General features: G+C 37.9%; 1 protein-coding gene across 1 annotated transcript in view; it reads left to right on the top strand.

Annotated features, from left to right (window-relative positions):
• MYO16 (myosin XVI) overlaps positions 1–16,952 on the top strand; it is a 322,775-nt gene that overhangs the window by 48,404 nt on the left and 257,419 nt on the right. Inside the window, 2 exon segments of the mRNA XM_009892140.1 lie at positions 2,706–2,776; positions 6,751–6,894. Of these exon segments, the coding sequence (XP_009890442.1) occupies positions 2,706–2,776; positions 6,751–6,894 (215 nt within the window).

Genomic DNA, 16,952 nt, shown 5'->3' with positions numbered 1-16,952 from the left:
TGCACAATATGCTGTTAATTTCAGTAGTTAAGAGAGGCCCAGCTAAGAAGCAAAGTTACTGAACAAAATTGGTTCCATTTTACTTCAAACCAGGACATATGCCTTCCCCCTTTTGACAACAGTGCAGTGTGCAAGAGTACACTACAAAGACGGCATTTTCAAAGAATTATATATGCTCAACAATGTCATCGGTTAAAGCCTCGTTGAGAACAGAATTATGGCAGTTTAATAATCCCTGCAAATCACACTTTTAAGCACTATCTACCTTAAATCCCTTATTTGCAAATGAGACTATCATTGGAGGTGGAACCAAGCCATAGTTCACATTTTTAACTTACACACAGAGTCCATAAGAAAGAATGCTGCATAAAAATACTATATTAAGTGCATAGGAGACTGAAATGGGTGGATTTTTATTTTTTTTTTTTTTCCCCCTGAAAAGCAGGGATGGAGGAAGGGTAACAACTTGGACTGTTAATTTTTTTCATGTGAAATCCTGATGGGATTGGCAGAATGAAATTACTTTCAGATCCTTAAGAAATCTTCTGTGATATGGAGTTTGTATTTTCTGGCCTTCTAAAGAAATGGCATAACATAGGACCATTGAAAATATTAAGTCTTGAGGAGGATGTGGTTGCACACCTATTTAAGGAGGAAGGATTTGCAATAAGATCTTTACTCAGAAAAACCTGAGGTAGAGGAAACATCCCCTTATGTGGTCAGCAATTGCAATTTAGGTATTGAATGGAAGGAACTTACTTCTGAACCTTTATTTTTAGTGTTCTTTGTCTGGATGAGGACAATTTTGTATTTTAGTATTGGATTGGTGGATCTTAGAGCAGAAAGAAATACTTTGCTTTTTGTCGTTCATCCATTTTTCCCAAGGTTATGAAAATTTATAAATTTTTCTCTACTCTCCTGCTCTGCTTCAGTGCTTTTCATCTTGCTTGGCAATTGTTGCAGTTTATTTATTCCATGTTACTTAATGTTCCACTTCTACTTTTGGTGGACGTGCTGGGGACAACAGTGACTTCTAATAGTAGTTAGTTTTCAAAGTGGCCTTTGCCAGAACATAAAGGTCTTTTACAGCTATGTAAACTAAATGAAACTAAACCTTTGGTGAGGAGAAATAGGTACCATGGAACTATTTATAAAGTAGGAATTTATACAATGGTTTGGACTGTTGTTTGATTTTCAAAGTTTAAAAAAGAGAAAAGACTGAATGGATTTGTATAACTATTACAAATATTTGTCCAATATACCAGTGTGTTTACTGTGTATTTAGTAATGACGATGCCATGTCCTTCCTATTCTTTCACTTTCATTTTACAGGTTTGCAACCATTTAGCCAAATTTTCTTTCTTAGGCTGAATTTTTCTCAGGCACCTGGCCAAAAACATATTAAGAAAACATTGCTTGTGTAAATTGACAGTATCTGAAAAGAACACGAACTCCTTTCAAATAGGTCAACTTAATGTTTGAATGCTGTAAGAAGTTTAAATGTACAGTGAAAATTGAGTTACAAGATATTCTAGAGGGAAAGAAAACATATGCCAAAAATGCATGGATAAGGAGGAGAGGGTGTCCATGAGTCTCTTGAGAGATCTGCAGAACTTCGAAGAGCTTTGAGACAAATTTATGGCCCTCCTGTAGGACAGACACTGCAGTGGAACAGATTTCTGGGCTACTCAAAAATTAAAACTTCTATGCAGACCTTTATACAACTCCATCCAGGAATGTTAACTGGGAATTAAAACCAGGATTTCCAGACGATGGAGGCAGAACCAGCTGTGTTCCCACACAGGAAATATTATTGGCACCTATTCTCCTGGAGGGAGGCCTTATAAAAGGGTTCTTGCTTCCAGTTTAGTGAAGACAGGGTTCCAATGCTGGTGCGGATTCCCCAGATAATGTCTGGCCTTGTTACTGTGCAATTCTGCTCCAGGAATGAAAACTGGTAGCATGAGTTAGTCAGTGCTTTAAATCCGAGCGAAAAGATTATAAAGGCAATAAAGACCATGGGGAAAAAGTGCCAAATTTTCACACTTGACTGAACAACACTATGAAGGGTTGTGGTTTTGCTTGGCTTTATAAGCCTGTTTTCATTTCAAAGGGTTTTGATACATGTAACTGGGAGTGGAGCTTGACTCCAAGTATCATTTTAAGAATTATGCTGTGTCAGTGATCTGACAATGCACTGGAAAGGTTAAATTGAGTGCAGATCGTTTACCTTTAGTACAATGATTAATTTCAAGTGATATAAGTTGTGAACACTGGTTTCAATTATTTACAGAAAAAGCCAACAAATCTCATGGGAATGCTACAAATTAAAATAAAACCAGTTGACTGTGATTTTGCTCCCAGATGAATTTATCAGGCGATTGTGACCTTGAGAAAGGGTCTCTCCTCCAGCTCTCTCCTCCCCTCTCCTGTGTATGGAACTGACATGCTCATCTGTCCGCTTGAGAAGTCCTTGATACCATTCATATTTAACATCATTATCAAAGGTCCTTTGCTTCCGGGCTTAGCCATTAAAACAGATGAGATGGGAAACGCTGACATGATAGTTTTGCAAATGTTATCTGAGAGGTTTGCATATATTATTAAATCTTTTAATGAAGATGATGAAGAATCAGCCTATTAACAGCTCAGAATTAGCTGTATTGCTGCATTAATTCTTATTCCTCTTTTCTTTGATATTTCAGTGCTACGGCTGTTGAAGGATGGTACTGACCCTCATACACTAGTTTCCTCAGGAGGCTCCTTGCTCCATCTGGTAAGAGTGATTGAAGATTAGCATTAGTGACTGTGGATAAAAGTGGTGGGATACTGAGTAGCAGATTGGGCATATTAACAAAAAGAAAGGCTTAGCAATAATTTTTTATCTACACTGCCCTCCACGGTGATTATGATTGCATCCAGCTATGCGTGTGAAATAAATGGTCGTTTTCAAATTGCTTACGAAAGGATGGATCATGTCATAGGAATGGTAACTAACAGAGTAGAATGAAATGTTTTATTTATAAATTATCTGTGCAGTAAGAAAGAACAAAGGAAATATTGCTTGATTCTGAAGATAGAATTATATGGTTCAGAGATTCACAGATACTATGTGAAAAACACCACGATGTAACATTTTTCCTTTTGGCTTTGTGCATATTTTCTTGCACCTATTTCCTATATGTTGATATTTAACACATTATCTGCATTTAATTTATCATTATTTGCATAGCAATTTAGATTAAGTAGCTGGAAGATAAAAGGAAAACAGTTTGTATACAATGACCAAAAGAGAAGCAAGATGTAAGGGCATGTGGAGGAAAGATTGACAGGCAAACAGAAAGGAAATACTGAGGAGGTAAAATTTTGGCTTTGCTGAAGTCAATGCCAAAACTCATCATAAATTCCTAAGTCTTATGATCCTTTACTTTGGTCTGTGATGCTTTAATTGCAGACATGCTTTCTATTCAATGTGAAACAATTTTAAGATATTTGGATCCAACTTCATTGCATAATGCTGCTAGAATAAAAGTGACTTCACAAATACAAGGGTATAACATCTAGTGAAAAGTCTCTGGAAGAGTGTTTCATTTTAGAACGGTTGAATTAAGTTTCTCATAGAACGTACACAAAATAGAGCGATTTCTTGATGGAAAAAAAAGGATCCCGCAATGTTACTGGACTCCAGCACACCTGCAACCATGCTCTTGCAAGATGTAGTGTTTCCCTTGTGTAATTAATCTGTATTTTCCATCTTCCATGGCCATGCTGCTTACCAACAACTTTGGGAAGTAGAGACCCAGGTAAGGGGAAGGTGCAGTAATGAGTTGGAACAGAGCAAACTTAAGTTCTCTTTCCTCTCCTCCAAATATTTGCCTGCTACAAAGGTGCTCAATCACTCTTTAAAAATGCACCCCATACGAGATGTTATTTTTGGGATTCTCAAAACTAAGGCATCCCAAATTTTATCCTGTGCTGCAGCCCTAGGAGACAATCAGTATGGCTGATGTGGCATCTGTCTCACTGGCATTTTAAAATAGGAGAAAGAACGATCCACCTTAGGGATTTTAGGTTGCTTTGTCTGGTTCAGCTGATGCACACTTTTTAACTGCAGATAAAATCTGCAGTTGAACTGTGGCTTTTTACATTTCCTGATCTTTTGCATTACACCCCAGTTCATGGTCACACTCAGTGTCTCTCCACTGGTGCCTGCTGCTTCACAGATGCATATATGCTTCAAAAGGAGGGAAAGCTTCCTGCGCTAAGATATTTCCAATAGACAACTGTATGTAATCTGCTGCCTCAGTTTAGTCTGAGTTACTTGTAAGTAGTCATAATTCATCCACAGGAAAATACTGGTCCTATTGGAGATGGGAGCAAACCAGATATCAATGAAACTTGGATTTGACCCTGATTTGGGAGCAGTACAGATAGGAGAGTCATGATACAGGGAAACAGATAATCCAAATTTATTTTCCTGCAACAACTCAAAATAGTAATTTAGCATACATCTTTGTTATATTTTTAAAGCCCACTCAGATCCATTCTAACTAATAGTTTTACCACTGTAATTCTATGTAAGCTGCTTTCTCAAAAAGGAAGCTTGATCAGTGTTTATTCTTTCCAGTTGTAGAGTAAAAGTTTTTATTCCAGAATGAATGGAAAATATATTTATGTTCACATTTTACTTAAAATCTGACTCGTGATATACTTCCTTTTTCTTTTCCCATTTCTATTGACTGCCAAAATGTGATATATTTCTAAAAAAAATTAAAATCTAATGTGACACTTCGTAAAGATTCTGTTGCTATCTCTGTAGAGAGTATCCCAATATAGTTGAATCTCAGAGAAGCCATGGGAGCTTCAAAGGTATTCACTGAACTCTCATTAAACTCCATGAGAGGAGAAGTACCAAAAAAGAAAGTACTTGTCTGAGTTTCCCATTCATTGGGAAGCAAATAGTGTCATATCAATTCATGCAGGCAATCATCCAACCTGCCCTAGTAAAAAAGTATATGAGTGCCAGTTTTCTCCTGGAACTTTGAGATTGCCCAATTGCTTCACAAACTCCATTAAAGAAGAATCAAGGAGCAGCAGCAATTAAGTTGCTGCTACAAATCTAGGCTGTTTTCAAACTGGTAACTAATCACAAAAGGCTCTATATCTGCTATTAATACACAAAATGGCTCAGTGACATCTATCATTTGTTTTGTATGGAAGCTTTCTAGAAAATTTTTTGCTTATCAATGCCTTGAAAATCTGATTGGTATGAGATCATGTTTGTCTGTATTTTAAAATGTCTTATCTCTGATTTGTTAAAATTTGAACATTGAACAGCTCAATGTAAGTTATACTACTGATATACTGAATGATACTGACACAACAAAACAAAGCATCTGTTTCTAGAGCTGTCAGATAAGTTACAAGCTAAAGGAAATACATCAGAACTTAATTTCTCTTCTACAATCTAATGGTCAGTATGTTTGGAAATCATTTAAAGCAGGACTGCTTTTTAGCCTCATAGAGTTTAATTTTCATCTTCCGAGTTATCTATACTTATAGTCACAGTAGTACATGCAGCTTCTGCATTCAGTTGAATATCTCACCTATGTCTTGACTTCACAGTGGAATCCAGTTAAGCCTTTTTGCTTCTTCCCCTTTTCCTCCAGTGTCCTGGCTTCCATGGCAAATTAATAGAGAACAGCAAACTGGATGCCATGGTGTGGTTCCACATGGGCTACAGACATAACGACATGATTATTTAATCCCCACTTGCAAATTATCTGCAGATTTCACTGTATTTGCACTCTCAGTGTGTATGTGAGCTTTTTGGGACAGGGAAATATTCCACAGCTTCAAATATTGGAAGAGGCATAGATATTAAGGATTATATTTGAATCATCTAAGTATCTAATACAGAAAATTACTCTCCCTGTAGCCTCTTTCCAGTGGGGAAACAGAAAGGATCCTTCTCTAAAGAGTTACTGGGATTGTATGTTAGGCCAGAGTTAGAACTTGACTTAGATGCTCTGATTGTCTTTTAAAGTATTATCCATAAACACATCCATAAAAAGTCACAGATGTGACAGAGGAGTAAGCTCAAAACAATAGCTAAGGCAGTTTCTTCTTCTCTGCCAAAATTAGTGACCTCTATCATCAAAACAAAACAAAACAGAGTATACAAATACACATGGGTGCAAACCACCCTTCTCCCCGCCCCTAATACACCCTTAGTGTGCAGAGTACTTACCTGTCAGAGAGACTTGAATAGGAATCAGTACAGTTAGTGGATTGGAAATAGCAGTGGTTATGAAGAGGTGTGTATTATTGCTATGAACTGCATAAAGGGCAGAAATTCACATACGTGTGGACATAGGTACATGTGGGTGTACATGTACTTAGATGCCCCTGCTTATGATGTGATCGTCATGCACTGACGCCTGTCCATTGCTATAGAATGACAACATTGAACAGAAAGAAAACCTTATTTTTACTGTAGATTTCAGCAGATTTTATATAGTGTTTTTTCACAGGGAATAGGGGACTCTGTGAGTCATGCACATGGAACTTGTAATCTCCACAAAACTATTTCTGTAGATTCATCAGCTGTTGTCCGCTACAAACACAGCAGTTTAACTATAGTGCATCATCTGCTCAATTTAAATGTTAAATGGAGTAAAAATTGTATGTGATATATTCAGTTGTACACTGAGTAAAACACCATCCCTAATATGCTCTGCTTTCTTCTAGTGTGCACGCTACGATAATGCCTTTGCTGCAGAAATTCTAATTGACAGAGGAGTAAATGTAAATCATCAAGATGAGGATTTTTGGACATCAATGCATGTAGCCTGTGCCTGTGATAATCCTGATATTGTCCTGCTACTGCTACTAGTAAGTAAAGCAATCCAATGCATTGTGTGCTTGAAACGGAAACAAAATGTAACGCCACAAGGTTGGAAACTGCTGTATGAATGCAATATATTACTACTAATTATATCAGTGAAAGAATATATATTATGTGTGTTTGTTTCGTGACATTGTTTTGGTGCTCAAGATTTTTAGAAGGCATATAGTAAAGCTTTTTTAGGCTTTTGAGGAGAATACAGTATAAACATCAATGTCAAGTGCCTCCTATCTTTTCCCCGAGGTCAGGAGCTAATATCTGTGATAAGCACTCAGTCCCAAATGGGATATTCGGATAATTTCTTTTCTCTGCTCCTTGTCACTTTCTGCTAAGTGTTGAGTTCACAGACAATCTTATAAAAAACTCCTTCTTAAAAGCAAATATTCACTCAATTACACTCAGTATCATAAAGAAGTGTTAGTGGACATGGTCAAAATGAGGCCCATTTAATATTTATCTAAACAACTTTGACATTTAAAGCAGATTGTACCTAACATATAATAGATATGATATTCAGCCTTTGTAGAGAACAGCTTTGTTCATGTTGTGCTTCCATTCTTAGGATTACAACCTCTAGTTTTACTCCAGGGTATTTATGCAGCTCTTTCTCCCAGTTCATTTTATGTTGCTCTTTAAAACAGTAATGTAGAAACAGTTCAGTCTAATTCATGGTTTTCTAATCTATTTGTATAATTTAAAAATGTATACGTTTTTAACAGGTCATTGCAAGTAGATCAGCATCTTTTAGCATACTTATAATGGTATTTCAACATTACTGGTAGAATGAAGGGAGAAATATTTTAAAAGATTGTATACTTGACAATAGGTTTCATGAAATCACTTCAGGAGATTGTCTAGTCCAATGCCCCTGCTCAGAGCAGAGCCAGCTTCTGCAGCTTGCCTAGAACCGTATCTCCAAGGATGGAAAGCCCATAAACTCGCTGGGCAGCCTGTACAGAAAAAAAGGTTTTTATTAGGTTTAAACAGAATTTCCCGTGTTTCAGTTTGTACCTATTGCTTTTTGTCTTTTCACTGAGCAGCACTGAGAACAGTCTGGCTCCATCTTCTTTAGTTACCCCATCAGGTATTTACACACATTGGTAATACTTGCCTGAGCCTTCTCTTCTCCCAAGAAGAGAGAACCAACTTCTGAAGAGACCCAACTTCTTCAAGCTCTCCTTGTATGACAGACGCTCCAGTCCTTTTATCATCTCTGTAGCCCCTTTGCAGGACTCAGTCCAGTATGTCCATGTCTTTCTTTTACTGGGGAGCCTACAACCAGTGGTGGTCTCTCACCAGTGCCTAGATCTGCTGCCAATGAATTCCAAGAAATCTATGGCCTGTGAGGGCACATTGTTGGCTCATGCTCAACTTGTTGTCCTCCAGGTCCTGGTCCCAGAAGTACTTTGTGTGGGAAGCTGTCTAAGTAGACAGTAGGAAATACTAGAGAAAAGAGTATAGCCTAAATTTTATCCCTCAAAATAGTCATCTTGTAGAAAAATATCCGTCTCTGCTCGAAGGTAATAGCTGGGAACACTGTTCTGGATCTGTATACCTATGCTAGGTCAGTCATGGGAAGAGAGGCTTTTAACCAATGTGATACTCACTAGAGCCTAGAGCCCTCTTGAGCTTTTGAGGACTTGAGTCCAAACGTCTCTTCTTCTAGAGAAAAGTCAGATCAATGTCTGTCTTCTCCCAAAAGAGTATTTCACTAGACTGTTATATACATTTCATAACATAATTATTTTCTTAGGAACGCTTTGGTGCTTAGGTTCTAATTCTAAAGCATAATCAGCAGGTTAAGTAGCATCCACAGAGATTAATGTGATGATAGTTTACACCTTAGAGCTGTTGTTTCAGGCTTTCTTGGTTACATGTGAGCTCTTCCTGAAACATACAGATATTCCCCCTTCTAGCACATATGGTTCGTTTTATAGAAAATGGGTAAATAATATCCTATATTAAATTAGACAATAAATGAAAAATAAAATCTTTTATTCAGTTTAGAATTAGTGATACCTTCCTTCCTTCCATCTCAGTTCTGAATTCCTAAGTTTCAACCTTTATTTGAAATCAGAACAGGTAACTTTTGAAGGTTTTCCTTTGTAGACTTTAGTTCCATCACAGCAAATTGGAAAGAATTTCTGAATGGAGAGATTATTTCTCAAAAATACTGTGTCCTTTATAAATGTATGTTGTGCTTTTGAATTGCTATGACACATTTAATGAAACAAAGGTTTTTTGGTTATTGTTTTGTGGTTTTTTATTAACCTAAGACTCATTGCATTTAGAATCTCATAAGTCAAAGCCATCATGTTGAGTTATACTTTGTGGAATACATGAATGTGCTGTATTCAATTAGAGTGGCACCACAAGCAAATAGTCTTCAGTAGTCTCCAGTAGTAGAGGGGATAATCTTCTGGTTTTCTTCAGCATAGTGAGTTATAGTAGCATGATTTTGAGTCAATGACTATGCTAATTATAATGTATCTGAAAGAAGTACTGTGGCTACTATCTGATCTTCTGTAAATGGCATGGTCTTCACCAAACCCTTTGTTTTGAACCTGGAATTACTTTTATTCTGTCCTGTGGTTGCTTCTTCCAATCTGTATCTTTGGTTTTAACATTGATTTGTATCAGATCTTTTCTGGTAATCTCTTAGGATGCTGACAGCCTCTGCGGCTATATTTGCTCTAGAAAACCAGAAAGAAGTATCCAGGAGTCTTCCTGGGTGCTGGACCAACATCATCTGTACTAGCAAACTGTTAGAATGTCCTCTGGCATGACTTCGGCATGTGCCATCTAGATTACTTCCAGACAATTCCTCAGCATGGTTTTGAAGCTGGGAAGTTCCAGGGACCAGTTTGTACTCAGCTGTCACATTGTAGAGACTAAGAGTCTTTACCGGACTAAACAAGGTCTCTTCCATGCTATCTGGCTTCAATGCCTAGAGTTTTCTCAGGTCCATTTGGTTTAATAGCAGAGATACAGCCCTTGTCATGCTTGGAATGTTGTTTTATCAGCTTTTCTATTAAAACCATAATTAGATCCAGTAAATGTACAATGCAATGTGTATAAATATGATTTTCTTTTCTTAGTGCTTAAAATAGTATTGCTTACCTAATCACAGTCATCAGATATGTTTGGTTGGAGTATCCCATTCTAAACATTGTCACCACTCTTGGCAAATAAAGGATAATATTTCCAGAAGGTGATATTTTATCTCTTCTATTAGCTTGATCAGTTCAATGTGTATACCTTTGAAGCCTGTGTATCCTTTGGATTCTGTGTGTACTCCTAAACTGATAAACAATTAGAACAAAGAAGCTCACCTATAAAAACTTGTACTGTGAGAAACACTTGTAATATGCGGAATTTTCAGAAATACAGAAAGCTGTGCTGTTGTTGACATTAATAAGAACAGCTGGGGTTGTACAGGGCGCTTCTAAAATTTCCCCTGCCTGTTTCTGCAAGAAGCCCAATCTAATAAATAGTCATTAAGTATTTCTACCCAGGGTTATATCCAAAATCATATTTCATTCCCCATCATTTGAATGTTGTTTGATTTAGTTCCTGTTTATTACAAGCTGTCTTCTTCTGAAGGTTCTAAGTATCTTCCAATAACTTGGGATAAATAGGTCATCCAATATACTAGTTTCAGTAAGCAGGGGTACATCCATATGGATTTTTGCAGGTAGTGTTTGAATTGTCTGTATTATGTGCAATAAATTGATAAATTTGCCCACATTCTAGGTTGTCAGCACTTTTTAAGGCAGAATTTCCTTGACTATATAAAGAATAACTTTATGCTTTCTCTTCTGGAGTGGGAATAATAAATAGAGTATTTTGGCAGAGAAGGGAAAATATTCTTAGGTAAGCATTAGTTTTTGAACTGTGACATTAATGCTATCTTTGTTAGCATATGACAAAGTGAAGGTGGAAATTGAGGTTGGAGGGAAGTATTTTTCACAACCCTGAACTGTCTTTGTGTGAGCATTTGATATTAAGAATTGCTTTGCCTTGAGGTTAGAGTGTTTCATAGGCCATGTCTAATGTGTAGCATGAGCCTGGATAATGCTAATATGAGCTACAGGCAGCTTGTATTATGCCACAATTTTTAGTTGGATGAGAAAATAACAATTCCTGTACCTTTATGAATTACTTTTAGATAAATATTTCTTCTATGTTGACTTTACAAGATAGACAATGCCATATTATCTGTTTTAATGATGTGAGCTAAAAGGTAACAGCATGGTCCTTTAATTTTGACCTGTGCAAATTCTGATTCCTGGAAAACTGTCGTAGATTCCAGTGGGGGTTTCCTCAGTGAGGACTTCAAAATGCTTCCTGAAGGGAAAATAGAAAAAAAAAGAGTATGCGATATATATAGATTTCAGAAGGTTATTAATGAAGACTTAATTAAGCATGCCCAGTCTGATTTTATCCCACTTTTGTTGGTCATGTTTCTCTGGCTCAGACAAGATAGTGACTTGTCATTCATCAGCTTTGCTGTGGTAACTATTTCTGTCCTCTGGTAGATAGCAAAGACAAAAGTAAAGCTTGTTAGCTGAAATGCCTTTCACTGAGAGCTGGGAGGGGCTGTAGCTGTTTGTAATGTGATAATCTGCTATCATGTCTTGTTGGAAGACTGTTGGAATTGTAGGCACTCTGTTCTTGGAGTAAATGCAGAATGAAATGCTTGAAGCTATTTCTTTCCATCCCAACATTTTACCCAAGGTGGTATAGTTTTTCCAGGGAACATATTTATGTCTTCTCCATTTTGTAGCTGTCAGCAAGGGGAAGGGCATTGGACAGTACAGCTGGGAAATATATCCCATGTCTGCTAAATAGTCAGCCAATGAAGAACTTGCCCTGGAGGCAGCTGCTAGCACCGGAGGAAATGTTGAGATCAAAGGTAATCCGCAGAGGTCTGGTTGCCATACATGCAAATGGGGTGGTAAAGGTCAGACTCATCAATTGTTTCCTGACTGCATCAGTGTTGGGCCTTTTCCCTATGGGATGTGGGACTGTCTCTGTGGATGTTGTAGGAACGAGGCTCCTGTAGCAGTTGAGGAGAGCGCTGAAGTGCCTTTCACTTAAGAACAAAGATGCGTAGGCTTGTATACATTTGCGCCCACATGAAATCGCCAAAAGAGTATGGAAAGCAGCCACATTTATTAGAAGTATCTGCTCTGTCTTACCTCACTGCCTTTTGAAGCCTCAGGACTGGACATGCTGACAGCAGCTCTGCCCGGTTGGGGTGTGTTCGTTTTCCATCATCTCTGGACACATTGCGACACTGTATTTTGCATTAATTTCCTGTACCTGTTATTATATTGACTTGAAACACTGGCTAAGATTTGTAACTTAATATCCAAAGTGCTTTGTCCTATTGAAAATGATACCTGAGTTACAGAATGTCCAAGCGTACATGGATACTGCTCCTGCTTTGTTAGCTGGAGGAAAGTGTTTAGTCCACTCTGTATCACTTTAAACTGGTTTGAGTTTGATGATGACACAAAACTGTGAGGAGTGGCTGACACACCAAAAGGCTGTGCTGCCATACAGCGAGACCTGGACAGGCTAGAGAGTTGGAAGACAGGAACATAATGAGGTTAAACGAGGGCAAGTGTAGGGTCCTGCACCTAGGGAGGAATAACACCATGCACCAGTACAGTTTAGGGATTGACCTGCTGGAGAGCAGCTCTGCAGAAAGGGACCTGGGAGTACTGATGGGCAAGTTGACCATGAGCCAGCAATGTGCCCTGGTGGCCAAGAAGGCCAACGGCATCCTGGGGTGCATTAAGAAGAGCGTGGCCAGCAAGTCAAGGGAGGTCATCCTCCCCCTCTACTCTGCCCTGATGAGGCCACATCTGGAGTACTGTGTCCAGTTCTGGGCTCCCCAGTTCAAGAAGGACAGGGAACTACTGGAGAGAGCCCAGCCAAGGGCTACAAAGGTGATTGAGGAACTGGAGCCTCTCTCTTTGAGGAAAGGCTGAGAGACCTGGGTCTGTTTAGCCTGGAGAAGAGAAGACTGAGAGGGCATCTCATCAATGCTTACAAATATCTAAAGGGTGGGTGTCAAGAGGATGGGGCCAAACTCTTTTCAGTGGTGCTCAGTAATAGGACAAGAGGCAATAGGTACAAACTGGAACACAGGAAATTCCATCTGAACATAAGGAAAAACTTCTTTACTTTGAGGGTGGCAGAGCACTGGAACAGTCTACCCAGGGAGGTTGTGGAGTCTCCTTCTCTGGAGATATTCAAAACCCGCGTGGATGCGTTTGTGTCCAACCTGCTGTAGGTGAACTTGTTTTGGCAGGGGGGGTTGGACTAGATGATCTCCAGAGGTCCCTTCCAACCCCTACTGTTCTGTGATTCTGTGACTCTAATCTAGTGAATGCTATTAATGAGTTGCTGAACACCAGATGGCAACACTCAGGGGAAACTGTAGAAATATTAGACTTTCTCCTTTAAGACTGGGAAAAGGCATGAAACTAGCTAGTGATGCAGCACTAAAGATGGTCCAAGGAGAGAGAACAAGAGCCTAACTGGATACAGCAGCTTTGGAAAGCATTTTGTCTTTCAGTGCTATTATGAGAGTAATGAGGTAGCCTAGTAAAGAAATAAGGATAATATGGGGGGGAAAAAAGAAAAAAAAACAACAAAAAAAAGCATCGGAAACTAATAGAAGAAATAACCAGTGAAATAGAATCTGTATTTCACAGTACAAAGAATGCTTAATCATGGGATGAATCAAAGTCTTTTTACACAGGAATTAGTAACAGAAAGTAAAACCTGTCTTCAGACATGACAGTGACTTTGTCTGAAGAGTCTGCAAATACTTATTGGATGGCTAGAAATCACCAAGAATTCTGTGGACAAGAGTGGGAGAGGTAAATCTTTCTGGCCAAGACCTCACAAAGAAAAATACTGTTTGCTAGCAGAAACATCATGAACTGTAGGAACAGGCTAACAGTAACACTACTGAGTAGTAATTTCAGATGACATAAAATATAGCATATTTACAAGAAGAAGACAGGAATTAAAAGATTTATCTTATTTAAAAATCAGAAAGGAAAACATGAACAATAATCAAGAGATTTAGTTGCCAGTAAAAATTAGTTAGTAAAAATTAGAGGTTGTTAGCCTGGACTGTGAATTGGGGGCCTAGATATTCTTTAATACATTTCACAGATGGGAATAAGGAATCAGTGTAAGAAGAGACATGGTTTTAAACAACAATAGCAAAGAACTACACACACATGTACCCCCTCCAGGTGATGGCAGAGAGTACCTGGACTTTGATTTTGGAAAATATTTGGGGTTGGGGTGGAGACTTATGACATACACCAGTGCTAGTAACCAGCACATCTGTGTAATTTGTTGTCCTTAGCATCAGAACGTCTCCAGAAAATAAAAATTCCTGGAGATAAAAGAGAGTTAGATCTGTTGGGATAAACAACACCCCCAGTTTTGGCTGGAGCAGGTCAGAACAAGTATATGAAGAGGTAGACTACATGCACAAAGATGGGGAATTTTGGATCAGCTTCACTGTAATTCTCTTGATCCCCAGAGAAAGAAGATGGAGGAATGACAAGATAATGAAAATCAACATCTGGCTTTTGATCCTTAGTAAACATAGTTTTCTGCTGTGAAGAACATGATCTGGGGGTGTTCCACCACTGGGGGATATTTGTTGGTGAGATTCATTCTTATGCCAGGTGGCCTCCGCTTGTATCAGTGACACAGTTACCCTGTGAGTCACTCTTATGGATTAGCTAGTGAATATGAGGAAAACTGTTAAATTAGAGGAGTGAAAAGCTGCCTGGTAGTCAAGAACTTGGTAACAACAAGACAGCAGCCTAGCTATTACGAGAGAAACTGTGGGGCTGGGAGTTACTGATGTTTCTTTAGGATTGGTCCTACAATGCTATTTTATTTACAGTTTTCAGTGATAACCTTGGGAAGAAAAATAGCAGTATGATAGAGAAATAAGCCGATGACAAAGCTGCGATGCCCTGTCAATTCGAGTGAGGATTAGAATGCCTTGCAGAAAGAATAGGGTATCTTTGAAGACTTCAGTAATAAAAATGGGTTGAAATTGAAGTGTACAAAGTACAAAGCCATGTTATGAGCTATGAGTAAGAGGCATTTCTGTGATACTCTCAGGAATAATCAGTTGGAAATAAGGAAAAACACCTCAGAACTTTAGTCAATTGTAAGACACTACTAACACGTAGCTGCCTGTTTTTTTTTAGGGAAAACAGTCTTGGATTTGTCAGAAAGATGTTTCCAGTAGAAAGGGAAAAGTGTTGTTGCCACTGTACAAGGAATGACGGCCTGCAGTTAACTATATACAGCCATGTTTGAGAATGGTAAATTGTACCGAGGAAAACTGCAAAGACAAACAGAGGAACAGAAAGCCTATTTTATGAGAAGGGGCTAAAAATATGATGTTTAAATTAAAAAAAAAAAAATCAAAACAGACAAAACAAAGAAGTTACACAAATGTCTGTAAATACGTTAGGATAGAGGAGGAGGTAAAAAGAACTATTAAAGCCTGAAGTTACTACTGGCCTGAAAACAAATGATTATAAAATGTCCAGGAGTAAATTTAAGAAATTAGAGTAGCTTGTCTGAATGTTAGGAGACATAGGTTGGAAAACAGCATTCCATGCAGGAGTAATACAGGATAAAAACCCCCACCCTAATTGGCTTTAAAATTGATCTTAAAGTTGTGAATGAGATTATATGTTATGTGTTTACCTGCATTATCAAAGTAATGCCTCAGGAGATACATTCTAGTATTACGTTCTCACATAACATCTGTTCAGGGGCCTGTGTAGATATAATTACGCTGGTTGTGTGCTTAAAATAATAAACTAATATACAGAGGATATTAAAATCTATACTTTTGTGAACAACAGCAAATGAAATTATATGGTGGATATTTGATGCCGGTCAGATTATGACTAAATTTCTGTGGCCTCAAAAACAGGCAGAAGAAAAGTTCGTGGAAGAAGACAATTCAGAAAGAGAAGTTAGACTTATTAACTAGCAGGAAAACATTAGTGTTTTTCAAGTATTTGAAATTATTTTCTTCTTTTTTTTTTTTTTTAATATGTTTTCAGATATTTGAAAAGAAAATGCATAATGGGCAGGTAGTACGAAATTAAGGGGAAAAAAAAAATGGCCTCTTTTTCTTAAGAAAAGAAACCCCAAGGCCATAAAAGATCAGATGTATAGTCGCTGTAAGTAAGTTGAGAATGGTATTTAGATCTGTAATTAATTGTGTGCCTCAGCAGTATTTGTAAGAGAAACTGCAGATTCATTTATAAACCTGAATATTATCTCAATAAGGGGTATAAAAAGGCCAACAAAGGAGCTTGATTGATCAGGGAAATAATTAAAAGAATTACAAAAAGAAAATAAAACTGCTATAAGACAATCTTTTGGTGACATTTGCTTTAAATTATTTAACAGTTCCTGTTAAGTTCCTTATTCTTACTGGCTTCCAGGTTTTGCCAGGAACTATACAAATATAAGAAGTATTTGGAAATGACAAAATTTGAATTTGTCAGGTCTAATGCAGTGGTCTTCAAAGTGGATGCACACCCCAGGAGGTGCGCAAGATGATTAATTGGGTGTATTAGAACTTCTATTTTTGTTTATTTTTTTATCTAAAAAAAAAAAAAAAGAAAGAAATATATGTATTGACACTGGCACCCTCAATCCATCCATAAGTCAAGAGGGTCCTGTGTCACGAGCACATGTGCTGAGGGAAGTGTGGGTGCTCCATAATGCAAAAGTGTTGGCAGTGGTGCTCTCACTCATTGATCTGCTTGCAGCATATTGCAATGCATATTTTTTGTATGCCTAGTTACGTGGATTTATGGATTATATTACCTAGTTTTAACCAAACTAACCCTCACAAAATGAAGGAGTGGCTTAAAAAGATTCCTGCAAAGAAAGAGCAGGTTGAAGATAATTTATGGCTAATAATGACAGCACAAAGGAACAGGAAAATGCCAGAGCAAACACT

Source organism: Charadrius vociferus, unplaced genomic scaffold, assembly GCF_000708025.1.
Source record: "Charadrius vociferus isolate BGI_N301 unplaced genomic scaffold, ASM70802v2 scaffold218, whole genome shotgun sequence".
Taxonomy (NCBI): Eukaryota; Metazoa; Chordata; class Aves; order Charadriiformes; family Charadriidae; genus Charadrius; species Charadrius vociferus.
This window is presented reverse-complemented; position numbering and strand designations above follow the sequence as displayed.